The sequence below is a fragment of the Ceratina calcarata genome, unplaced genomic scaffold (genome assembly GCF_001652005.2).
Source record: "Ceratina calcarata isolate Rehan_Ccalc_2016 unplaced genomic scaffold, ASM165200v1 scaffold546.2, whole genome shotgun sequence".
NCBI classification, from domain to species: Eukaryota; Metazoa; Arthropoda; class Insecta; order Hymenoptera; family Apidae; genus Ceratina; species Ceratina calcarata.
In genome coordinates, this window is record NW_017176634.1 from 174,866 (window position 1) to 197,578 (window position 22,713).

General features: G+C 41.9%; 2 protein-coding genes and 1 long non-coding RNA gene across 4 annotated transcripts in view; 2 read left to right on the forward strand and 1 right to left on the reverse strand.

Annotated features, from left to right (window-relative positions):
* Positions 1–20,837, forward strand: part of ken (zinc finger and BTB domain-containing ken and barbie protein) — a 26,250-nt gene extending 5,413 nt beyond the window's left edge. The window contains exons 2-6 of one of the 2 annotated variants that reach the window (XM_018031116.2): positions 15,396–15,686; positions 15,933–16,105; positions 16,438–16,665; positions 16,753–17,044; positions 17,197–20,837. In XM_018031116.2, coding sequence (XP_017886605.1) covers positions 15,399–15,686; positions 15,933–16,105; positions 16,438–16,665; positions 16,753–17,044; positions 17,197–17,658 — 1,443 coding nt within the window. In that variant the 5' untranslated portion in view covers positions 15,396–15,398 and the 3' untranslated portion in view covers positions 17,659–20,837. The remainder of the gene's footprint in view (positions 1–15,395; positions 15,687–15,932; positions 16,106–16,437; positions 16,666–16,752; positions 17,045–17,196) is intronic. The other variant, XM_026816791.1, reaches the window with a different exon arrangement.
* On the reverse strand, positions 5,610–15,384 carry LOC113464801 (uncharacterized). The gene is made up of 3 exons (XR_003389661.1): positions 9,062–15,384; positions 8,788–8,944; positions 5,610–7,845 (listed from the first exon to the last, which is right to left on the reverse strand). It is a non-coding gene; the product is annotated as an uncharacterized LOC113464801 (long non-coding RNA).
* A 1,454-nt stretch (positions 20,838–22,291) lies between the features above and the next one.
* Positions 22,292–22,713, forward strand: part of LOC108628862 (uncharacterized) — a 4,999-nt gene continuing 4,577 nt past the window's right edge. The window contains exons 1-2 of the mRNA XM_026816795.1: positions 22,292–22,414; positions 22,578–22,708. Coding sequence (XP_026672596.1) covers positions 22,301–22,414; positions 22,578–22,708 — 245 coding nt within the window. The 5' untranslated portion in view covers positions 22,292–22,300. The remainder of the gene's footprint in view (positions 22,415–22,577; positions 22,709–22,713) is intronic.

Below are 22,713 nucleotides of genomic sequence, written 5' to 3' on the forward strand. Positions count from 1 at the left end.
AAATTAACTCGACAGTAAATATTTTGTATATTTATTATATAAGATTTACGTGTTTTAAGCATGTAAAAATATTCAGGAAGATTTGAACTCGTATGACACGAAAATATTCATTAAAGTATAGGAAAGAATGATTCTTGGATCTAATCGATATCTGTAAGAACATGCTTGACCGTATTTCGCAACCTTGAATTACTGGACTTTTGAGAAGGAATCAAGAATTCGGTTGACACGTCACGTAGGTTTGATTGTGAAATATTTGTCAGATTATCTCTCATTGCAACGTCGCTCACATTCTTTAGACGTAAGCAACCTTTCCTCCTGAATCAAGAAAATTATAGTATGTAAATGAAACCTGAATATGTTTTCGCCCGATTCGTCAACGATTTATGCGATCGCGTAAATCGTGAACTCTTCGAAATTTTAGAGAAAGCTGAAATAGAATAGAATAGAATGGGTACATATTCGAGTTCTTTACGCCGCCCACGCGGCCGAACGTAACGTCTATTCTCTTCGGTGTCGATGGGATCATCGTGATGTCTACGGATACTCTATCTGTAATATCAATCGTGATCCATGCCGGTGAAACAGTAAGTTATCGCGAGGTTTGTCGGAATCGTGCAGGGAGCGTTTTCACCCACGCAATCGCCGGGAAAACATAACAATCTCTTTCTGCTCGACTGAAAAGTCAATTACGAACGCGTACGTGTACTACTCGCCTACTTGTAGAACAAGTCATTTCTATTCAAGAACCACAACTGGAGCCGAGCTCTTATAGGAACAAAGTAACGCATAACGCTGGGTATTATTCATCTTACAGTAGTTTACATAATTTCTTTTTAATACTTCCTTTGATAACTTTAAACTGTTTCTCAAGTACCTAATAGAATTTAGCAAATTGGTGCAATAAAGTGTTAAGGAAAATAGAATGAAATAGCGACTTATTTTAACTGTTGTTAAAGTTTCATTTAGCATCAGATGTAATTCTTTCAGAACAAGAATAGAGAGAAAGATTCGATTCCCGTCTAATTTTGGCGAACTCTAAGAGGTTTCGCAAACATGGGACAGGACGTTATGTTATGATAGTTGGCGGGTGATTTGCTCGTTCACGCAGTTACTCGCGACTGCCTCGTGGTATTTTCCTTGGTTTCTGGCCCGTTCTGGCTCGTGGCGATTGTAAATCTTGCGCTCTGGGCCCCCGCGGCCAAGTATATGGCAAGTAACAGCGGCCACGGGTATATACGTCCGCCAACCCTTTCTACCTTCCCTTTCACTTTCATCTATCGCGGTGTACACTCGAGGCCCCTTCAGGACTTGCTTGCCTGTTTCTCGCTCGCTTGCTCGATCAACTTGCTCTTTTGCTACCTACTTGCTCTGGCGCGCCGTACAAGAAAGAGAGAGAGAGAGAGAGAGAGAGACAGTGAGAGGGAAAAAAAGTAAAAAGTGAAAGAAAATGTACGGTGACGTGTGTAACGAAAGAATTGTTTCGCCTGCGAGTGCTGGCCTTGAATCGGCGATGATTAACTTAACGCTTCGGCAAGCGATACCTCTTGAAAACAAGTTACTCCCTTACTCTTTAAGCTTATCGTCTAACTATAAACGTTCTATGAAAATAATTATCAATTATTATCATTTAAAACAATGCTGCTTAAATAATGTTATGCAGTGCATATTGAATATTTTTCTTTAACCTTCGAGAAAGCTATTATGTAAGTTTACCTTTATTATAATACTTACTCATTCTAGTTCTATTCTATTTATTACAATTTGATCTATCATTAACATATTTCGTAATGCTAGAGTTCGTCAGAGTCACGGATTTTCCAATTTTATACGGGAAACGCCGTCGTTCCTGTTTCATCGGTCTGAATGGACGTTGAACTGCACTGTAACGCGACCGATCCAGCGCATGCAACAGAGGTATGCAAAGCTATTTCCGAAGAAGCAAATGTAATTTAAAATAGTGACCTGCAGACAAGAATCGCGTCGCGTCGAGCCGAGTCGTTCGCTTTCTTTGTAACCTGGATGAAATATGGCTGAGGCCGAGTTGAGGTGCCGGGTCTTTCATGCGACAGTGAAAGTGTCCCAATTTTCAGAAGAGAAAGAGTTCCCGAAAACGTTAACGGTAATACGAGAGACACGTAACCATTGTCGAGCGTGCTGTTAGAACCTGTTATTGCTGCCCGTCGACAAATATAGAAATGCGCGTAGTAAAATTGTTAATAAATCAGATAAGTTTGAAAAATACTAGTTCCAATTCATCTGATACGAAATACCCTTTCCTTTGCTTTTACCTTGCTTTGTTAGAATTAGATAATAAAGAGAAGTAGCAGACATAATATTTTTAAAATCTGGATTATCTTTAGTTTTTAAAAAATGATTGTAGCTTTTAAATTATATGTAAGTATAATTATATTTATATGAATGACTAAATGCGCTCTTTGGAACAGTTAAGGAAGTATGTATTTGTCTGAAAATTTAATAATTGCATATAATTTCAAGTTATAATGCAGCGCGAAAAGTAATTTTCCTGACATAGTAAACAGGGAATATGCATTTGAAATTAACTGTTCTACTAGGTTGACAATGAGAACGATGTTGCAAATTATGGATGATAAGAATTATCTTACACTTCCATCGCGTCAAAGAATCTTTACGTCCTTTAAGAAAGGTCGTGCTTTTGTATAATAATAAGTTTTCAAGCAGCATTTGTCTCTCGACGGTTATGTAGAATGTTACAACACGTCTCATTAAGTGGCAGCATTTTCTCAAATATTGTTTCATTCCATTCGTAAATGCTCGTCGCTGTCACAGGATATTCAAGCTTTTCACGAATGCAAAACTTACATACATTTGCTGAATTAACCTTGTCGTACGATGAAATAATACGAATGAGCTTAGCATAAACACTGTTGGTTATCATTCAACGAATGGTGTTACGAAATGTATGTAATTCACGAAACCAGTTTCTTCGACGGCAATTTGTATTTTATCTATACACCCGTATTGCCGAAGGTGACTCCCTCGCAAAAAAGGAATTGAAAAACGATAAGCTACGAAATGTCCATTTGACAATGAGTCTGTAAACGAAACTAGGCAGAATTATTAACTGCATAATATAATGTACTTGTTAACTCATATAAAGAAGTCGAACTTTTTTGCCGACAATTCGTCATTTGTTTGATTATTTTTCGTTTCGAGTCTTTCTCTTTTCATTTACATAGTCGAGGACATTTTACCGTGACGCGTCTGCCTTTAAAAACGCGGGTTTATTGTCCCTGGTTTTCATCCGCACGCCATGAACACCGTTTTCAGAGGTGAACTTTCTTACATGCTCGCTTACGTGCCTCTACTGCCTCTCGCCGCTCGCGTACACCTAACTGACAGCGTAATTTCTCCTTCGCCATTGTTACTCTGAAACGATCTCGCAATCGTCCTCTCCCTCTTGTGACACGCTAATCATCCCCGGAACTCGTTACGTCGCGTCGCGGAACGGCCGACCCACATACCGAATTTCTCGTTCTCCTTCCGAACCGTTCCGCCGTTTCCTGGTTATTTTTGCCATATCCGCCGGCCATTCAACTCGGAATAGCCAATAAAATGAATGAACATGTGAGTGTGAGTGAATGATTATTTCAGAGAAAAACACGTCGGTAATTGCTACTGCTTTTTGTTTGCGATTTAAATACATTTGTTGCCACAAAAACTGTCAACGCTAACAGTTAATTGTACTCTTTATTGCGAATGCTATTCGTTTTTAAAGTATGGAATAGAATCGTTATGACAGACGAAGATTAATGGTATTTAAAGATAAAAGTACATGTTAATTTGAATAATTAACGAATTATGATACGAACAATTTTCTTTTATCAAGGTCAAAGACAAATTAGCTTTTTACTACCGACAATGGAATTTGTAATAGGTTGCCGTTTAACCAAAGCTTTCCCCCTAACATTATCTGGCGGAACCATTTGTCAGATGGAACAGTGGCACAACGTTGCAAAGGTAATTGCAAGTTGTCGAGGTGTCGGATTAGATAATCGCCGGAGATAAAACGCGGGCTGATCTCCATCGGGTAACTTGACTGGCTAGCGACACAGATAAACGAAGGCATCTGGAAAAATTTAAATGCCACCCGGTCACGCGTTGCGTTTCGGAAATGATTCGCGCCGCGTTCGCACTCGGCGAACAATGCTACTGTTGCGCGATATCGGGGGCTCGATAACACCGGAGAGGCTCGACTACCCGAGTGCTACAAAGATAAACGCGTTATCAACGCGACCTATCTTCCGTTTTCAAGAGTATCTTTTCGGAGCTCTCTCCTCGAGATGAGAAACAATGCACGCCTTTCTACGGTGCACGGTTACAGGAACATTAAACAATATTCTTACATTTCTCAATTAATAGAATTTCATTAAATTCTGTATTGGATCAGACCGATAATTCTGTACTGACGGATATTCGTTAACTCTTAAATCATTTAAGCTTGCAGGATTGATTCCCTAATGAGATGACAAGTGTTACAATTATTCACCGATGTATCACTAATTCGCGGATTCCATTAATACATGTAACAGACGCGCGATGCATGTGCACACGCGTGTCCAGGTAGACCGACACGATCGCAATTGGCACACACTACACACGTTAACGAGTCCCCACCCACAGTGTGAGATCATTGCGATTACGTAAGTGTCCAGTCCGCGGTGTGGACGCGCATAAAAGTATCGTGTAGCACGGAGCATGCCGCTCTAGTGGACGATAGATCGTGTTGTTCCACCGTATAGTTCTCCACTATGCTAGAATTTCGAGGGAAAGGAGAATTGGCTGATTTCTTTCGCGAACTGACTCGGCTCGGGCAGAGAAACGATACGGCGACGCGACTTTCCAGGATTCCCGCATTTACGGCTCGCGTTCAACAGGTCGAAGTTTCTGAAACGTTAACGGTAACTGCTATGCAAGGAAAAGAACTCCATATCGCCGTCATGATATGAAGAGCTGAACGCGTATAGATCTTCGCCGACGATTATTGCATTTATCAAAAAATATAAATTAAAGTACAGAATCGTATAACGTACACTAGAGGACGAGCATAACAAAAAAATTAGTAATTGTTCAGGAGTTAAATAATAGAGATACCAATTGACGATGGACCGAGCATCGTATCTAGATAATTTTGAAACGGCACGAAAGCATGTGGACGGAATGACAGTGTGGCGCTTGTAATAGGATTCACAGGTAGCGAACGATCAGCCGCAACGCGAGGTATTGCATAACATTTTGAAAAGTCGACGTAACGTGTCGGAAGTCATCGTTAACCGCGGCTACAGTTTCGTCACGACTGACCAAGCGTGAATAAACAAATGAATAACTGACCAATGGTTTGGATCGGCTATATCTATTCCTGTTCCCCTTTGAATTTTCGTTGCTGGCTTCTCGCTTTGAACAAATCGTCCGCTTACGGCGGATTTTCTCGTCGACAACAGATAGGGCGTCGTTCGATTTCCGACTGACGATCGTAACTAGGTACCAGTAATAATTATTCAAGGTTACGGCGTGTTGCAACCGTGTATCGGCCGACTAGTAACTATGTACATGCATGTGCGCATTCTACGTGCATAAGTACATATGCAGTCGCGCCGATGAAAGTATCGGCGCGATTAAAGAACGTCCGCGGGCATGGTTGTGTGCGCGCGAGAATGGTATCACTTGAATAATACCTACTGCTTTACTTTTATGAAAGTATATCATTTGTATCTTTGCATTGACGTCAAGCGAAAAAAGAATGTATGGGCTGCGATGGACGAGCTAATGAAAGAAAGACGTAGTGAATTCATGCAACGCGTGTTACGCAATAATAATTATCGAAACGAAACTATTTTTCTAGAAGATCTGCTGTTAACACGAAGAGCGTAAATTTCTCTCGAACATGCGTAAAAGTAAATTTAATTTACTTGTGTAGTTATGCTCAATACTGGTAGCCGTGCTATCGAATCAGATTTACAAAGAAAGGTAGCTCGCTTTAAGGATTATTCGAGTCTAACGCATCGTTAGGCAATTGTTGCGGTTGGCCCGATCTATTTCAAGAAAGCGTGATCATCTCAAGGCGAGGCGAGTATGAAATTGCATAGAGAGCAGGAGTCTACTTCTCGCAAAACGTTGGTCATCACTTGACGTTTCTCGTTTCCGCCTGACTCATTTATGCGCCGCAGCAAGGCCGAGCCAAAAGCAGCGATCTTGGCTTTATTAAAATTTTCCTGCAAGGCGATTACAAGGTAGTGTGGTAAATGCGATCAAATAAAAAGACTGCGCTACTTGAACTAACTGAAAAGAAATATACGCGTGCCACTGCATCTGATTGCATTCTTGTAGGATTCCATTCCACTAACTATGTAACATGCACCGTCGATACGTGATGTTACAATAATGCGTAATTGCAGTGATGGTATTTTAATGTCAACTACGTTGGAAAACTTTAGATTTTTCTTAGTTCGGAGTTTTTTTAAATAAAATTTATCGTGACCTTTATTTATTTCAGTAGACAAGTAAAAGCTTTGATAAATGCATTCGTGTTATTTTGATATTTTTGGATTCTTGTCAAACCGAAACAAAGAATAACAGAACTTCGTTCTTAACATGATTAATGTTTCCCAAAAGATAGGTGAAGATAGATTAACACAGTGACGGATTGAGGAGTTTACTCATTTAACACATTGTGACTGGTCATGAGATTTGTAATACACTATTCCTTTCGAGTTGAAACGAGTAAAAAATATCGAGGAAAATAATAAATAACAACGCTCTTTAAAAATTACAGTCTACATTTGCAATACAAATTAGTACCTAGGACGTAGGATTTATATAAAGAACATCTCTACGACATAACTGCAACTTTTTCCTGGTTGCATAAAAAAGATATTTGAATTCATATCGAATTAGTTAGCACCGACATGATCATCATGTGACCGAAATGACTGATTCATCTTCGTGAAATTTTTAGCAAATGTACTCTGAAACCGTTTTTGTGATCCTCGTGACTTTCCGTGAAATTTACGAACAGGCGTTGGTACTTTTCGCACTGTTTCTTCATTCAGTTTTTACATCCGAGTTGCATGTTCCTTTCGTGCAAATAGATATATCTTAATCATCTTACCAACATTGACTCTAGCAGTAATGATTCATTTCAATTAGCTTCTCCAACGTTAAACTGAAGCATAGGCAGATTTGCCCTTCGGCTCCAAAACGCTGAAGCGGCATGCGTACGTGTGCCTGCTCTGGATAGTAGCGAGGGCGAGGGAGATGGATGAAGAGAGAAAGAGAAATATACAGAGAGAGGCGGGGAGAGAATTAACGGTGAAGAGAGGAAGAGGGAGAGAAGAGTGATCGTGATTGCGTAACACGAATGCACGCGAGTATCTCGCGGCCGCGTATGCTCCGATACGTAGGTGTATGTAGATCTTCTAGGTAGTGAAAGGTCATCCGTTTAATAGTCCTCAATCGCGGCTGTATGCGCCGATCGGATCTCCAGCCAGCCGATGACTAACCCGCGCGAGTTAGATGCATGCACGCTGCATCTGCCGGCCGATGCGCAGTAAAAGGTATGTACGTAAGTAGGTATGCGCTCGGTATGTATCTATGTACCAGCGGCAGCAGCCAGCCAGCCTAGCCGATACGATGATGCCAGGCTTTGACATTGAACGGATCGAAATCGCCACACGCCGCGATCGGCCGGCGCACCGTGTTTTCCTCAACTTCACCGCTAACGCTGACTGCTCCTATTCGATGCGTGACGATCGTTGCGCGAGCAATCGCTTCCGTTTTCTAACCGTTCCTCCCGGCTGTGGCAAACTGAACAAAATTCATTATTCGTTACGATGCGCCCCGTATCATAATATCTTTCATCGATGCTATTTTTAGTTTCGAGAATGATATTCTACTGCCATTTCACGAGGTAAACAGAAGTTTATTATTCAGTATGAGAAATTGAGCTGTTCCTATTCGGCTGTATCTTGTTTCCAGCTAGCTCCGTTTACATATTTAAAAAATGTCGCTTAGTAAAATGCGTCAAACTCGTTATTCGATGTCAATTGAAATCTAATTCAAAAATGTATTACAAACATTTCAGTAAAAATACTTCGACTTTCATTACAAATTTCACATATTCTCAAATTGCATGCAGTCAGTAACGAAACACGTATTGCGCGGTGGGAATGGGAGAAAATGAACAGAACGCGAATCGAAACAAAATAGCAAAGGGTTGATCCATTCGTCGCGGCATGTACGCAAACGTTTGACGTTTGAATTTCAAAGCCGCTTTCTAGGAAGCGTAACACTGCTCATTTATACGAGCGGCGCGGAACTATTATATCAAAGCCTTTATCATGAACCGTCCCGAGTTTCGAAAGGTCGAACCGGGATACCGGGGACACACGGCGTGCACACGTTAACAATTTTCATCGAGGGCAGTTCGCCCTTCGAGCCGCGCCGCGTCCGAGAGGAGAGGAGGATCACATGACGAGGTGCGCGGGTGGGTTCCAGAGAAACGTACGTTTATTACATAAGAGAACGCGGCGTAAAGCCCGATACACACCAGCTTGTTTACTTGCACACGGTTGCAGCGAGCGAAGGCGGCGTGCACGAACGGTATACGTAAGGAGAGAAAGGACGAGGCATCGAGATAGCTATGCATAAACGCATGTACATATGCAATTGCCAAAGTCTATTCAGCAACGATTTTTCTCTTCATTCTCTGTTGCGAATCTCGCGGAGTCCGGATCTCCTCCTACTTACGTGTTTCCGCGTTTCCACGTGCTCCTGCTGCTCCACGTCGCGTCGCATCGCGCCGAGCTCTCGGACGTCCTTCTGGTTATGCAACTGCTCAAAAGTGACCGGCGCTCAATACTGCTTCTGACATCATGTTTATCACGCGAGTATCCTGGAAAAAAGACTAACCGGCTGCGGCGTTAGCTATTATTTTAATGCGTCTACAATCGAGATAGTTGATTAATAACAATCGCAGCTTTCTTATTCGACGCGCGACCGGTTAAAATAGGCATTTAATTACCTGTTCCATTGAATACTACATTTAATTATAAGTTGAGTCAATTATCGAGTTTTTATTTTACTATATAAGTAAATTGCGAAAGGCGTATTGAATGAAGGTTACACTGCATAGAACGGCATATATGTTCTTCGTTTAAACGTGACATAAACTATGGAATCTGATTAGATAAGTAATGAATCTCGAGAAATTTGTGTTCGCAAATTATCACGGTCGACGGAATTACGTTTTTCTTGCACTTCTGGCGAACACTACGAAATCGTGAAACGCATCCGATTGCCCCAAGAGGAGGCGCGTGCGCGCGTAACAAACATGCCCTTCAGATCCACAATGATGGAGCGTCTATTAGAGGAGGCGATTGTTCTTATATAATGAATGGATCATGTAACTAACCGCTCCGCGGACTCTTCGCTTCGAGGAACGAGAGACAAAAAGAGTGACGAGGAGAGAGCGGTGAGAGAGGCAAGAGAGAGAGGAGAGAGAGAGAGAGAGAGAGAGAGAGAGAGAGAAACGCCTCCGCGCGTACACATACAAGGCCATCGGACGTGTGTCACGTACGCGCGTCGTCCGTACGTAAGCGCTTACCTGGTGGAAGAGTGCGTGCGACCGCGTACGTACCAGTTAGAGTTGGCTAGGTTGGTACGTAAGTGCAGCTGAAAAGGCTTTTTACTTTCTGGCCTTGAATGAAATGTATCCGGTGACTCGACGACCGCCGATAGGCCGAGGGAATTCTGTCCTTCCACCACGTCGCAACGAGTCCTTCCCGCTGCCCTGATCGCTGCTGTTTTTCGCATGCGATTCTTCATTTATCGGATTTTCTTAAGCTCCGACCCTTCTTCGCATCAAATAGTCAATTCCGACAATCAGAGCTTCATCTCTGATAAAATGATGGATTCACTTCATAAATTCTTTATTCGACTTGTATTTTTGCACGATTCTATCCATATTCGCAAAGAGTCAGCATTTGTTTTTTTCAAGAATTTCTTTAAGGATCAAAGGCGAAAGGGTTTGAATATAATGAAATAGGGGATTTCTGAGAGGTGACGATAAGTAAAAGCAGCTTGGAGATAATTTTGAGAAGAATGCTAAGTGCGTGAACGCCTGTTTGCATTTATCGATGCCCGGCCGATTCCACCTTTTAATACTTAGCTTCCACGGACAAGTGGATAGGATAATAAGCCTCGTGGCGCAATGCACTTATCGCACTTGCGATCCAGAAACGTGTCCCCACATCATTGCTCTTCTCGAGCGTGAAAGTATTTCGAAAGCACGCAGGCTGTACGGCTTGCTCATACAATTTCGAGTAGAATAAATACGTTCGAAGAATTTATGACATAAGACAGCTTGAAAAAATGACAGTCCTCTTAGTTTGTTGATTCTGTGCGTTTTTAGAAACGATAGGGATACCAGCTTATTTTGGTTCTCCGTTCATTTCTCGCGTATTATCGTTTTTCGCAATGCCGAAAGGTACACCGGCGATTTTCGTAACACCGGTTGAAAAGCAAGAGGGCAACCAAGAGAGATGGAGAAAATTAGAAGGGGCAGAGGAGGGAAGGAGAGAGAAGTAACGGAGAGAGTACGTCACAGTCGACGGAGCGATGCGCAAGAGGGAGAGCGTGAGAGACCAGTTGGAAAATAGTGATTCGAAATCGGGGAAAGGTGTGAGTCACAGGTTTCACGGGGTGTCATAACCCTGCCCTCCGCTCGCGTTTTCGTTTCTAAAACATGAAATCTAAACGCAGTTTAATCGATCAAGAATTAACGAGCCGTGAAGCTGTTTCTAACCGACATAAAAAAATGACTCTTTATTTTTATCCAAAACAGTTGCCTAACTATTTTTTTAAATTGTCTTATCAATTATTTCGTGACTGATTCAATCTCAAACTGTTAGCAACGATTATTCTTGTTCTGTAGAAAAATGTTTCAACAGACGACTAAACCAGTCTGTCGATCCACTACGTTTCTCAATTTAAAGAAAAAACACTTTTATAGCTTCCGATTATTTCTTAGAAGTTATAAAACGGCCATCAAACGGGCGCGGTGTTCTTTTAAAAAGGCCATCAATGTCCATGACGCGTTCGATGGAATTCTGGCCTCGGTTCTCTGGATATTTTGCGGGAACGCGTCGCATCCCCGCAAAGATTTTCTATGGTGTTCCGAGCGAGTGCTTCCCAAAGCCGTGACGTGCGTGCATGGTTTTACGGTACGCGAGAGGAGGTGTTTCGATGAGACCGCGAAACACGGACTATTCAGGCCCGGCGGAACGTAATTGGGCCCACAAAAAATAGAGCGGAAACGCCTGGACCCCATTACAGGTCTCGTAACGAGTTCTCCGTGCGTTGCTCAATCCACGTTGTAGAGCTCGGTTCAACTCGGACGGTTTCAGCAGCCTCGCCCCAATCCGCCGTGATCTGTTCTCTTCGCGATAAATACCAAACAGCTCAATTACTGCAATTGCAAACGGTCATAATCGAGAAAACAGGAAATTGTGTCAGGTGAATGAAGCAGCCATACAGCAGTCAAATGTGCCAATTTATTGGGAGAATTTCATTTGATGCTTTTAATATTTCCTTCCGAGAAGATATTTTCTAACTCCTACTTACAGCTTTCTTCCATTACTGTTTAATCGTCGAGGTCGATAAAAGTGGACTATGTTCTACGACTCATGGAATGTTGTTGATGCATTTGATTATTCTGTTTCCTAGTTATCTATGCAAGAAGTAAGAAATCAATAGACGATATACATTTTAATGTCAGTGTTGACGATGCAATTGACAGAGTTGTCTCCAGTCTCCTTCTGTTTCAATTTGACTCACATACAAAGGATAATACTTAGGGAGGTAATTGAAAAAAAATCTTTTCTTTAGCTTTCCATGCTTTGTGTGATGAGTGTCAAACTACCAACGAGGACGATTCCTTTAATTAAGACTCGGTTTTCCAAACGGGAGTTGAATCTTTTTACGACAGTGTGCGAGTGTCTCCCTCTTCTTCTCTCTCTATCTCCGCGCTTTAATTTCCAGCCTCGACATTTGCGTAACCCAGTTTCGCCATTGTTCGATTCAATGGTAGATCGTAACGTCCGCCATCCGGATAGAAGATTATAATGCCCGTGTGTATGTAAGCGTTATGGCACTGCGCATCGTTGCCTCCTGCGTGTATGCGCGAGTGTAACTCGTGTAACGACGAAAGTGCTTGCACGTAGACGTGCGCAGGTTCACGCACACGTGGAATGCGACGCGGAGCGTATGTATTTGTATGCCGAGGCGATAAGCGAGGAGCGACGTTCACGGAGTTCGCGTAACGAAATTTACGAATTCCAGAAACTTTCTCCTCTCTTATTCTTATCTTAGCTCTGGCTCGTGAACTCCGGTTGCACCAGTTCCCACTGCGTCGTCTCCTCGTTTTTGTTACGCTTAATCGCTGCACCAGATCGCTTTACTTCAGATCTTTCCGCGCGAGACATCGCATGACTCTTGGTACGTCACAGAAATTGAATTACGTATCAATACCATTTTACAAATTTAAATTTATAGCCAGCAGGTCATGAATATGTATTGGAAAAATTTATACGTTTGTTTTCATCTCCGATTCAACCAACGATCCAAATGCCCACTGAATATAAATTTCGGATAAAAACTGTGATTTACGTAATAGTGAAAGTTGTGATATCGACGTTCATTAGGACGAGCACGTTCTTATATTAATTTCGTATTGTAAAGTCAGTTTTATATTGTACAAAAAATGAGTTTCTTGCGAAGGAAATAAATATCTTAATATATGTGAACAATTTCTAAAACGCCTGTACCTAAGATTCTCGTATATTGATTTGAAAAAATTCGATGTTGACGTAAAAACCATTTTGAATATTGTTGCCCGCAATTTTTTGGATCCACCGCCAAGTGCGCGTCCGACGGACTTACAGTCGCGGCAAAACAGAACGTGATAGCCGTTTACCGACGCGATGCACCGAAATGCCGCTGATCGGCGAACGGGTTTGCTGGAGAGTGCAGCACCGACAAAGCGAGGCATCCTGGATAGTAAAACTGGTAATCGTCCCCCCACCGTGCCGAGGAGCAGCAAGTGGGCCAGAGTTTCTGCAACTAGCGGCGCCGGCGGCACGGGGCCTTGCCCCCACTTAGCACGAACGGCACGAGACCCCGCCCGGCAAGTCTTCAAGGCCCAAATAGAAGAAGAAAGACGAACGTAAGCGTAAGCGTGGACGTAATGCAGCCGGTCGGCCAGCGATTGACCCTGAACTTCAAGTCGTGTGCTCGCTAACAGCAGCAGCAGCAGCAGCAGCAACAACGCGGACGCACCAGCAACTATTTCTTCATTCGTGATTGATGATTATTTATGAAACGTTGATACTCACGAAATTTTATTCATCGCATTTGAAACGATACTGTCGATGTACGAAGTTAATTTTTTTTTAAATTTGTATTCATTAGATTTAGTGTGGTGACACATCCTTTTCGATAACAATTCGAAATATACTTTTTACAATACACGATTACAATTCTTAGCCTCGTACATTACATAACATTTCTTTCATGCTCTAATTATTAATAGCTCGATACCTTGAGAGCCATAATACTGACTTCTTCGGCGATTTTCACGTTCGCGAACCGTTTCTAAAAGAGAGAAAAAAAAACCGAGGTTTCGCTGGCGTTCACGAGTGTTAAGCGTGAAACTTATTGTGGCTGGGACACGTTTGACATTGCGGAACGCGTCGATGTTTACGGCATTGGTTTCATAATATTAATTATACTTCTGCTCGCTGAGAGTGTATAACGTGAAATCAAACTTTCTCTCCCGCGGCTCCCCTTGAGTAACGAGCGAGCTCTCCACTCTTGCGCGCCGAAATGTCAAATAATTTTCAAATGTTAAAACAAAAATCATTAAAAAAAATGTAATTCTTCTCACGATTGATTTAAAAGTGTTAAGACGCGCAATATAAAAAATTATTTAAATTAGATCCATTTATTTCCTGTGTAATAATTGTGTTTTACTTCCTGGTAATTTGTTAAGTATTTATGCACGTATAGTGATAATTTAACGCTTCATCTTTTCCTGTGACATTAAATTCAACAAATAAAGGCAGATAATACTTACAACGAATAAATAATAGTACACGACAGGATACGATGATACGAATAAATGTACAATTCATTTCCCGGCGTGCACGCTGCGGCGTTATTTTCTAATCATGAATTAAAGTGCAGTGCAACTTACATGAGTCACGATAACATTTCTTTGCGAGTCTCCGACGCGGCGGTAGCGACTCGGCGGCGTTACTTTAATAGGAAATTTCTCGAAGAGCCGGCAGAGATCTGCACAGGATTTCCCCTATCTGGCCCAGCCAGATCATTAATCAACGGAAAGCGACTGCTTAATTACGCGATTGCATCCTACAGAAAGATGCAATTCTATTATGTTTATCGATGCACAGTTACCCGCGAACAATTACGTCAGCTGACGGCGCGTAAACTTGTTTTCTCTTCCCAGAAAGATAAAATTTTATCGTCTCATTTTGTTTCCCTCCCTCGCTTAATAACTGAATGCAAAGTAATTCAATTACCTTGAGCCCCGGCTCGTCTCGTAACAAAGCGTGTCGTTGTTCTCAGCGCTGAAACCGATTGAAATCGTTTTCGCGAACGCGTACACCTACCACGTTCGACGGACAGAATGGCCCCCGCTTAATTATATAGATGAGCTATCATTAGATGTAATTCAAACCCTTAGCAGAAAGTCGAGCGAATGTCAAAGAAACGTGAGAAACGTAATATTAGAACACGTCACCGCCTTCCGCCATCTCCAGCGTCTTAAGCACAGGCGGGGCACGGGAAGATTAAAATTAGTGTAACGAGAAGAACGAGAAGAAGCTGCCTGTCTTTGCATGACGCCAAGCGACGGGAGTATATTACTGGGTTAAGGACGTCGCACATATTTCACTTATTTCGTTGTTACGAAAGAATTTCCACGAGGACGGTTTAACTATCCGTATTTTTGACTTTGACATCGTCGCGTCAGTGATAAGACATTGTATTTTCTAGGGTTGAATCATTCAAGCGCGATTACGCGGTTATATATACGCTATTTTTCTTTATTTTGTTTACTAGTAGATAAAGATGCTAGTGTTGAAACAATCGAGAATTTTAATTATTATCTATCATTAAAAGACAAAAATGATTAAAGAAACATTTCCTTGTTACGTATTTTAACAATATCAGCAGATAGAACTTTATTTTTGCGAGAATAATTGTAAATATTATGTAAATTAGTATGCTGCAATGATATGAGAAACTACATAATCTCGTTTTTTTTTTTTTTTTTGCAGACGATGTATACTGACGGTCTCCTGACACTCCATTATGGGAAGCATCCAGCGACCTTGGCCGCGGAGGTTGGGGCCTGGTACACCGGGGACCGTCACGTGGACGTGACGTTAGCTTGCGATGATGGTTCCGTCGTCAAGGCCCATCGCGTAGTTTTGGCCGCAGCTAGTCCCCTTTTGGCTAGTCTCCTTCGCAACCCCGCGTTGGACCATGTGGTCCACTTGTCTGGGGTTCGAAAAACCCAGCTGACGCATCTGCTGGAATTTCTTTATAACGGGGAAGCTCTAATTCCAGTAAGCGTATTGTCTCATTAATAATTTTCACAACGGTGATTCACACGATTGATCGAACTATATCTTTATGCAGTTAACAAGATAAAAGAAATTTTGCACTTGCAGTACTTAAACTTCATTCTTCTCAATCAAATGAAATTTGAATAATTTAAAAAATATATTAGAGTGACGGTGAAATAATTGATCGATTATGCGATTCACTGTGTCGAAGGTCAAGGGTCGAGAAATAATTTGTCTTTCCTCCAGTCGACAGAACTCACACCGTTGAGGGAACTATTCGAGCTTCTTCAAATAAAGTCGGAGTTGTTTGAGCCGAACCAACCTCAGATTTCCAGCAACTCCGACCCCGAAAGGATACCAACCCCTCAGCCCTCCGAGGGCCAGGAGAGTTCGAGTTACGAATCGCAGTACGACGGCAGGTCGGTGTAAGAGTGTTAACTGTTCGTGAAATGTCAATACGATCAACGAAATAGATACCGTAATTTCTAAGATAGAGAACTATTAAGATTAATTTCTGTTCTCGTCTGATCTTTGCTCCCACGATGAAAGAGGCGAGAGGCTGTTGCAAGATATCGATTCGCATAATGTCATTCCCCTGAGCCTTTATACATCCTACAACTTTCGACATTTATTCGAGCTTTCAAATGAACACGCGTGATACCGGATCGCTCCCTCGGATATAATTTGAAAATTATACCCGCCGTCCTCGCGACGAATAGGAATGATTATCGTTCGCATTTCGGAATTTCAGGCAATCTAATAATCCTGCCGATTGTTGCTCGGTATTAATAAAGACCGAGGGCTGCGAGGAGGAACCAGAAGTAGACGTCGAAGGCGTCGAAGGCGAAGCGCTTCTTACGGAGAACAGAGAGGGCAGTATAGAACCGCCGCGACGGAGGGATAGTTCCGATCCCGTGAACTTAAGTTTAAACTCTGGGACTTCTACCACTAGCGAAAGTTCACACGATATTGTACCTAGGTAAGAATTCGATCAAGATTAACATAATCAAACCGTAGCATGAACTTTTCCATTATATTATGAATAATTTGTACTTTATTTAATCAGGCCAGAAAAACAATTATTGGAAAGGCGGGAATCTCTGGAAGAAGCCGAAGAGAGGAGGAGGCAATTAGCGACCCGGCTCGCGCTGGGTTTGGAACCCGGGAAACGAAAACCCGAGGAAATACCTATCCCACCTGCGGAGGCGTACATCGTGACGCCTCATCGGAAGCGAAGGCCAGGCTTTCACAACGCACCCGCACAGAATCCTGCCTTCGTACCGTTCAATCCTGGATTCGAGACGCCGAGACGGTTGCAAGCGCCACATCCTCTCAGCGTCTCGGCACCTCCGTACCTGGTAATTTTTTACTTTATGAACACGCTTACATATACAGTTATATTAATTGCTCTTCTTTTTATATAATGAACATCGTAAATATGCATGAATAAGCAAGAAATTATGTATTTAACGTTGATACGTATGTAATTCGATTTGATATCTTGTTACAGCAGGACAGGTCAGTGACGCCGCCAGGAGCGTCGCATAGACCACCGAGCGCGGATCCGGCGTCAGCAGCGGCTTTGGAACCACCCTGGGGTTCCTGGGCGCTACCACCTACGAGAGCACCCCCGCCCCCGCCGTCGGACGACCCGCCCAAGTCCACTCCCGTTCGCGAGTACCGGTGCAGCTACTGTGGAAAACAGTTCGGAATGTCCTGGAACTTGAAAACGCACCTGCGAGTGCACACTGGTGAAAAACCGTTCGCGTGTAGACTTTGTGTCGCGATGTTCAAGCAGAAGGCTCACCTGTTGAAGCACCTCTGCTCGGTCCACAGAGGCGTGATAGCTGCGCCGGACAACACGTTCACTTGTTGCTTCTGTTCGTTAAGTTTCGATAGTTTACAAGAGCTGATCAGGCATCTGTCCGGGCCGCACAATAATCTGCTCCTCAGCAAGAACCTGCACGACTAGCGACATGGTTAAGGCCGACCGGTGCTATGAAACGTGGCCTTGAAAACGCGTCCCGATCAGATTTCATGTGATCATGATGCCTGTTCGGGCATGCAGTTCTCGTTCAGATCATTCAAATTCGAATCGCAGTGCAAACTACTATATTCAGTATTCGAACATGGATTCAGCATTTCATTTATTTCCACTTTCGCCGCGTCTGACGCGAAATGTTTCGGTCTGAACGTCGATCTCGAGGTAGCAGGGCCACTGCGTGAAAAAGTAACTAGCTCCAATTATTTTCATACATTTGAGAATGTCTTTTGCAAAAACAAAATGTATTTTAGTATTTCGAATACAAGCGATCGTTTTCGTAAGTTGAAAATCATTGGAGGCACGTCGAAGCACGTAGGCTTAGCACGACGCGTTGAACACGCGTCGGACAATCGTTACCATTAAATAAATTAATAGAGTCGATGCGTGCTATGTTATAATGTGTCTGATGAAATTTTAACGATTCTACATAGAAACTATTCGTCGTTAAATAACGGAGCACCGGAAGGGCCTTTCACTAAAGCGTTACGTCGTTTTCGTCCTCTCAGTGAAGAAATATCCGAAGACGACGCAACCCGATTTACTATTACCTGTTTATTATAATAAGCGATGACCAGTAACTTTGACCAAATGACGTATTTCCGGCGGGGAATGTGTCGGATATGTTCACGGTCTCCCATCGGGAAACGTTAAGAAAGTCGGAACGAGAATAAGAATGTGAGAGAGACGAGATAGAGGCGAGAGTCAATTACCTTTGTCACGCGCCACGCCGTGTTCCGATTCGCTGAACAGCGAACAGTGAATTTTCGAAACGCACCTTCTCGTTGCGTCTTTACTTACTCGAAAAAGCTTTTAAACGCTTCCGTTCGCGTCACGTGACAGACAGAGCAGAGAGCCTCTCGTTTTACCTCAGCGCGCGCGCTAAAACAATCTCATAATAATGTAATGTGTAAATAATATCGTTAACGTTTAAGTGTAGTAGGAACAAAAGCGAACGGATATAATAATGATTTATTTATTTTACACTTTGCAAAGGGACCAACTGATTTTTCCACCGATTTCTGTCTTAGGTAGATTTTAGGTATCCTGCCCCGTCAATCGCCTCGAACAAATTCATTCGCTTTACGCAGAGTTCACGAACACGATTTCCGAAAACTAAGTATACGTATCTAAATGGAGAGACTTTTCAATCGAAGCTGACTGGAGCACAAAAAGATATCGACGTTCTCCTTTCAATGACTTTACGAAGAGGAACATTATCGGCGACGAGCACGCACGATCTTTGAAGAAGCGACAATAATTAGTTTTCATTTCGAAACGGCTCGTAGCCGATCGATGGAGCGAACGTTGCTAATGTTCTTCCACGTACACGTCCGCACAATCCTCGTCTTCCGATTTACGCGCTTGTCCTCCTCTCGTGTTCTCTTTCCATTTACTTTCCTCTATTCTCCTTCGAAACGTCTTTGGTATCTCAGCGATTCGAGTGCCTTGTTAAAATGGGTCCAAATTGGTCGATTGGGCAGTGATTTCATGTGTTCATAGGCTTAAGATAAGTACACGTGTAAGATGACGAATACGAGCTCGCTTAGGAATTGATGAGAATAAAAATACGCGTTAATTAATTCACATAGAGAAGATTTTAAATATTCACTCGAATTAATCCAAGTTTCGTTAGAGTCTAGATAGAACGTTTTTCTCTTTTTTTTTAAGTAGTAGCTTTTTGTTTCTCTAATTTCTTTTTTGTTGGCGCAGGACGTCATGATTTTTTTTTTAGACAGGTATTATTACCTAAGGTGCCTTGAGGAAGGGCCTCGACCTCTCTTTAACTCCTTGGCCATACGAAAATTCAAACCACGGAACAGGCGGTCTTAACGCAAAATTGAAACAATTCTAATCTCAAATTACACATTATACTGAATAATACCGTCTTTTTTCATTCTTTCTATACTCGCAGCTACATTCCACGCATTCACAAGTTCCGTAAGAAGATTCTTAACTATCAATTGTGCAGTAGTACATTTAATCTGCCTTCTTTAAACAAAACTACTGCCTTCACAATTTGCAATAACGATGAAAAACAAGACCGCTTGTTTCATTTGCCTTTAGCATGGCACGTTTGCAAGGAAATAAGTATCGAGTATAAAAATGCGTATACTCGATAGTAATAAAAAAAGAAAGGAACGTAAGAAGAGGTTGGAGGGGTGGTGTGCGCTCTCATTAAGCCAGGCAAAAATGGCCAGCACAAAACAGTGAACGCAATGTGATACTAAATGATAATAAAGATAAAGTAATTATTGTTTAGCGTGCAACGCTTCGCACGGCGCAATCGCACGGGCGCGACTCGTGGCTATTTCGATAATAAAATGAAACGAATCTAAGGAGGGAGACACTCTTTCGATCGCGGTAAGAAGAAGCTATGACAGACAGACCTTTTTTTCTGCGAGCCGCTTGAATAGATAATTCTTAGCGAACATACTAACTATTCGTCGTTTCCAAATCTCCCGATCCGGTCCCCCCCCCCCTGTCCCCCTATCCGGCCCCTCGTCCACTCTTCTCGAGACGTAAGCGCACTAGGATTACGTACACAGATTATTTTACCGTTAATTAGTTACGTTTATTGTGTATAAATACACACGCACTTGCGGCCAGATGCCCCGAGAGGACACGATGTTGTTTTATTTTTCTTTTCCCTAAAAGACATTGTGAAAAATAAAATCGTTCTCAATGAACCTCTCATATTTTTTCTTCTAACTGTTGCTGATAATTTTAATTAGCAAATTTTCATCGAGAGCTACACTGTTGTCAAGACTAATCGTTTCTTGTTTCGTGGAAATGAAAAATTGATGACGCGTAATATTAGTTTCGATTGATGCTCGATCGCAGATGAAGAGTATGAAAAATTGTCGTACATTTTTATGAGGATACATTCGTCTTACGTAGCCGTATTGTCCATAGTATTTTCCCTCATTCAAATGGCACAGTTAAGAAATAGTGCTCTTCGGACATCTGGTCTGAGTTTCCTAGAATTTAAGCATCTTCCGAGCGGAAAGCGTTTTCCGCGTGCTTTCTTAGTGTTCATAGATTTACAAGAAATAAATTAATTCAGATGAGAAATCTGTAAAAGAAGATAAACGAGCGAGTGGAAACAACTTGGCTCATATCAATTTTCCTTTCCCACTCCTTTCTCAATTCTTCAATTTTAATCAATCATTAGAAAATGTCATTCTTTACTGTAGATAACACTTGCTCTTAAATCATATACCTATTGTTTTATTTTATTATCTAATACATGAAAAACAAAAATTTGTTCTCTATCATTATAATCATCATCATTCTATCATACAATAAATTTTAAAACTAAGATTACTATTTATAGTTGTATAAATGTGAAAGTAACGATTCAGTATTTGAGATCTTTCGTAATGATTCCTCGTTAGATATTTAAAAGAATATCTATAGTCCAAACTAACGGTTCGATGACCAAAGGTTTCACACAAAAAGAAACATCGTCGAAGAAAACCCGTTACCGGTCGGGCCACAGGTTCAGAACGTTTTTATGTGTATGTATATGCTAAGTGGTTCCGTCCTTGTTGGCGGTGTCAATTGCATAATTACAAACGCGATAAGTAATAAGCTGGTTCTTGTTTTGTTGTTTCCAAGAAGGGAAACCTCCGGTGGATATGCCACCGTCTAGCTCTAGCCTGCTCCATTTGTGAGCATAAATACAGGTGCTGGTAAAGGTCGAGGTTACTGAAACCGGCTTCATGAATGACTGCAGGAAGAGGAATAACACCATCAAAGGTGCACGTTTCACAATCGTGCATTCCAAGATGCCTGTCGCAGTTGCACTATAATTCTTTAAAAAAGAGTTGGATATAAATAAAATTTGAAAACACGTGTAACCAGAATACACTACTCTCGATCATGTAAATTAGCGTAACGTTCAATGAAAAGGAAAGTTCGGAGAAGAGCTTACTATTTAATCTTTCCTTAAATTTTTATTAATAATATGAAATAGAATTGTCCTACTTATTTGTCACTTCATTTAAACAAGCTAGTTCCAAGTCTGTCTCTTCTAATAATTTCAACGTAAAAATATTTCTGAAAAAGATTCACCTTAGATAGGAAGGCGTACGATCTGATGATCTCAAAGATAATTCTAAAAACCCGAAATACTGTCCTTGTATTCATTTGTCTCGCTCCGGGCCCGTTACAATTACCGTACGTACCTATCCAGGAAATCTTGGCATTTGATCAAATTGACTGACACCGATACGCCGGCCGATGGATAGGATTCGTCTTGATCGAGACGAAAAAGTACCGTTGCTGCCGCGAAGTTGCATAATGGAGCTTGCGTTGTTCCCTTCTCGAAGCGACGGGTTGCCGGGTACAATACCACCTTGGGCTGTGAACTTCTTGCCAAGAAGTCGTCTAGCGACACTGACCAATGACCATCGTCTGGTGACCAAATTCTCCGGCTACCGGAGAGTACCGTAAGAACACTCACATGTAGGCAAAACAGAGGGGATACTGTCCGGTCAACGCACCTGCACTCCCTGGTTAATGTATATAAGGCCCAAGGCTCGAACCTCGCATCAGATCGTCCGCAGACATGATCGGGAAGATAATTTTGGCTCTCTCGGCTTTGGCCCTCGTTAGGGCCCAAATACCCAGCCTGGGATTCTGCCCAGACTACGTGCCCATGGCGAACTTCGATCTGAACAGAGTAAATATACCGTTTAACATTTCATTTATTAATTGTTAACTGATAATATGTAAATTAAAAATATGTATTACATACCTATTATAGATAAAATGTTGCTTTTTATATATCTTACAAAAGACTATTTGTATTAACATCAGGATTCATTGTTTTAATCAATTTTCAGTTCTTGGGCATTTGGTACGAAGCTGAGAGGTACTTCCAACTGACAGAAGTGGTATCACGATGCGTAATGGCAAACTATACAAAAACCGCTCAAGGTACATACCGCGTCAGCAATGAAGTCACAAACAGATTGTAAG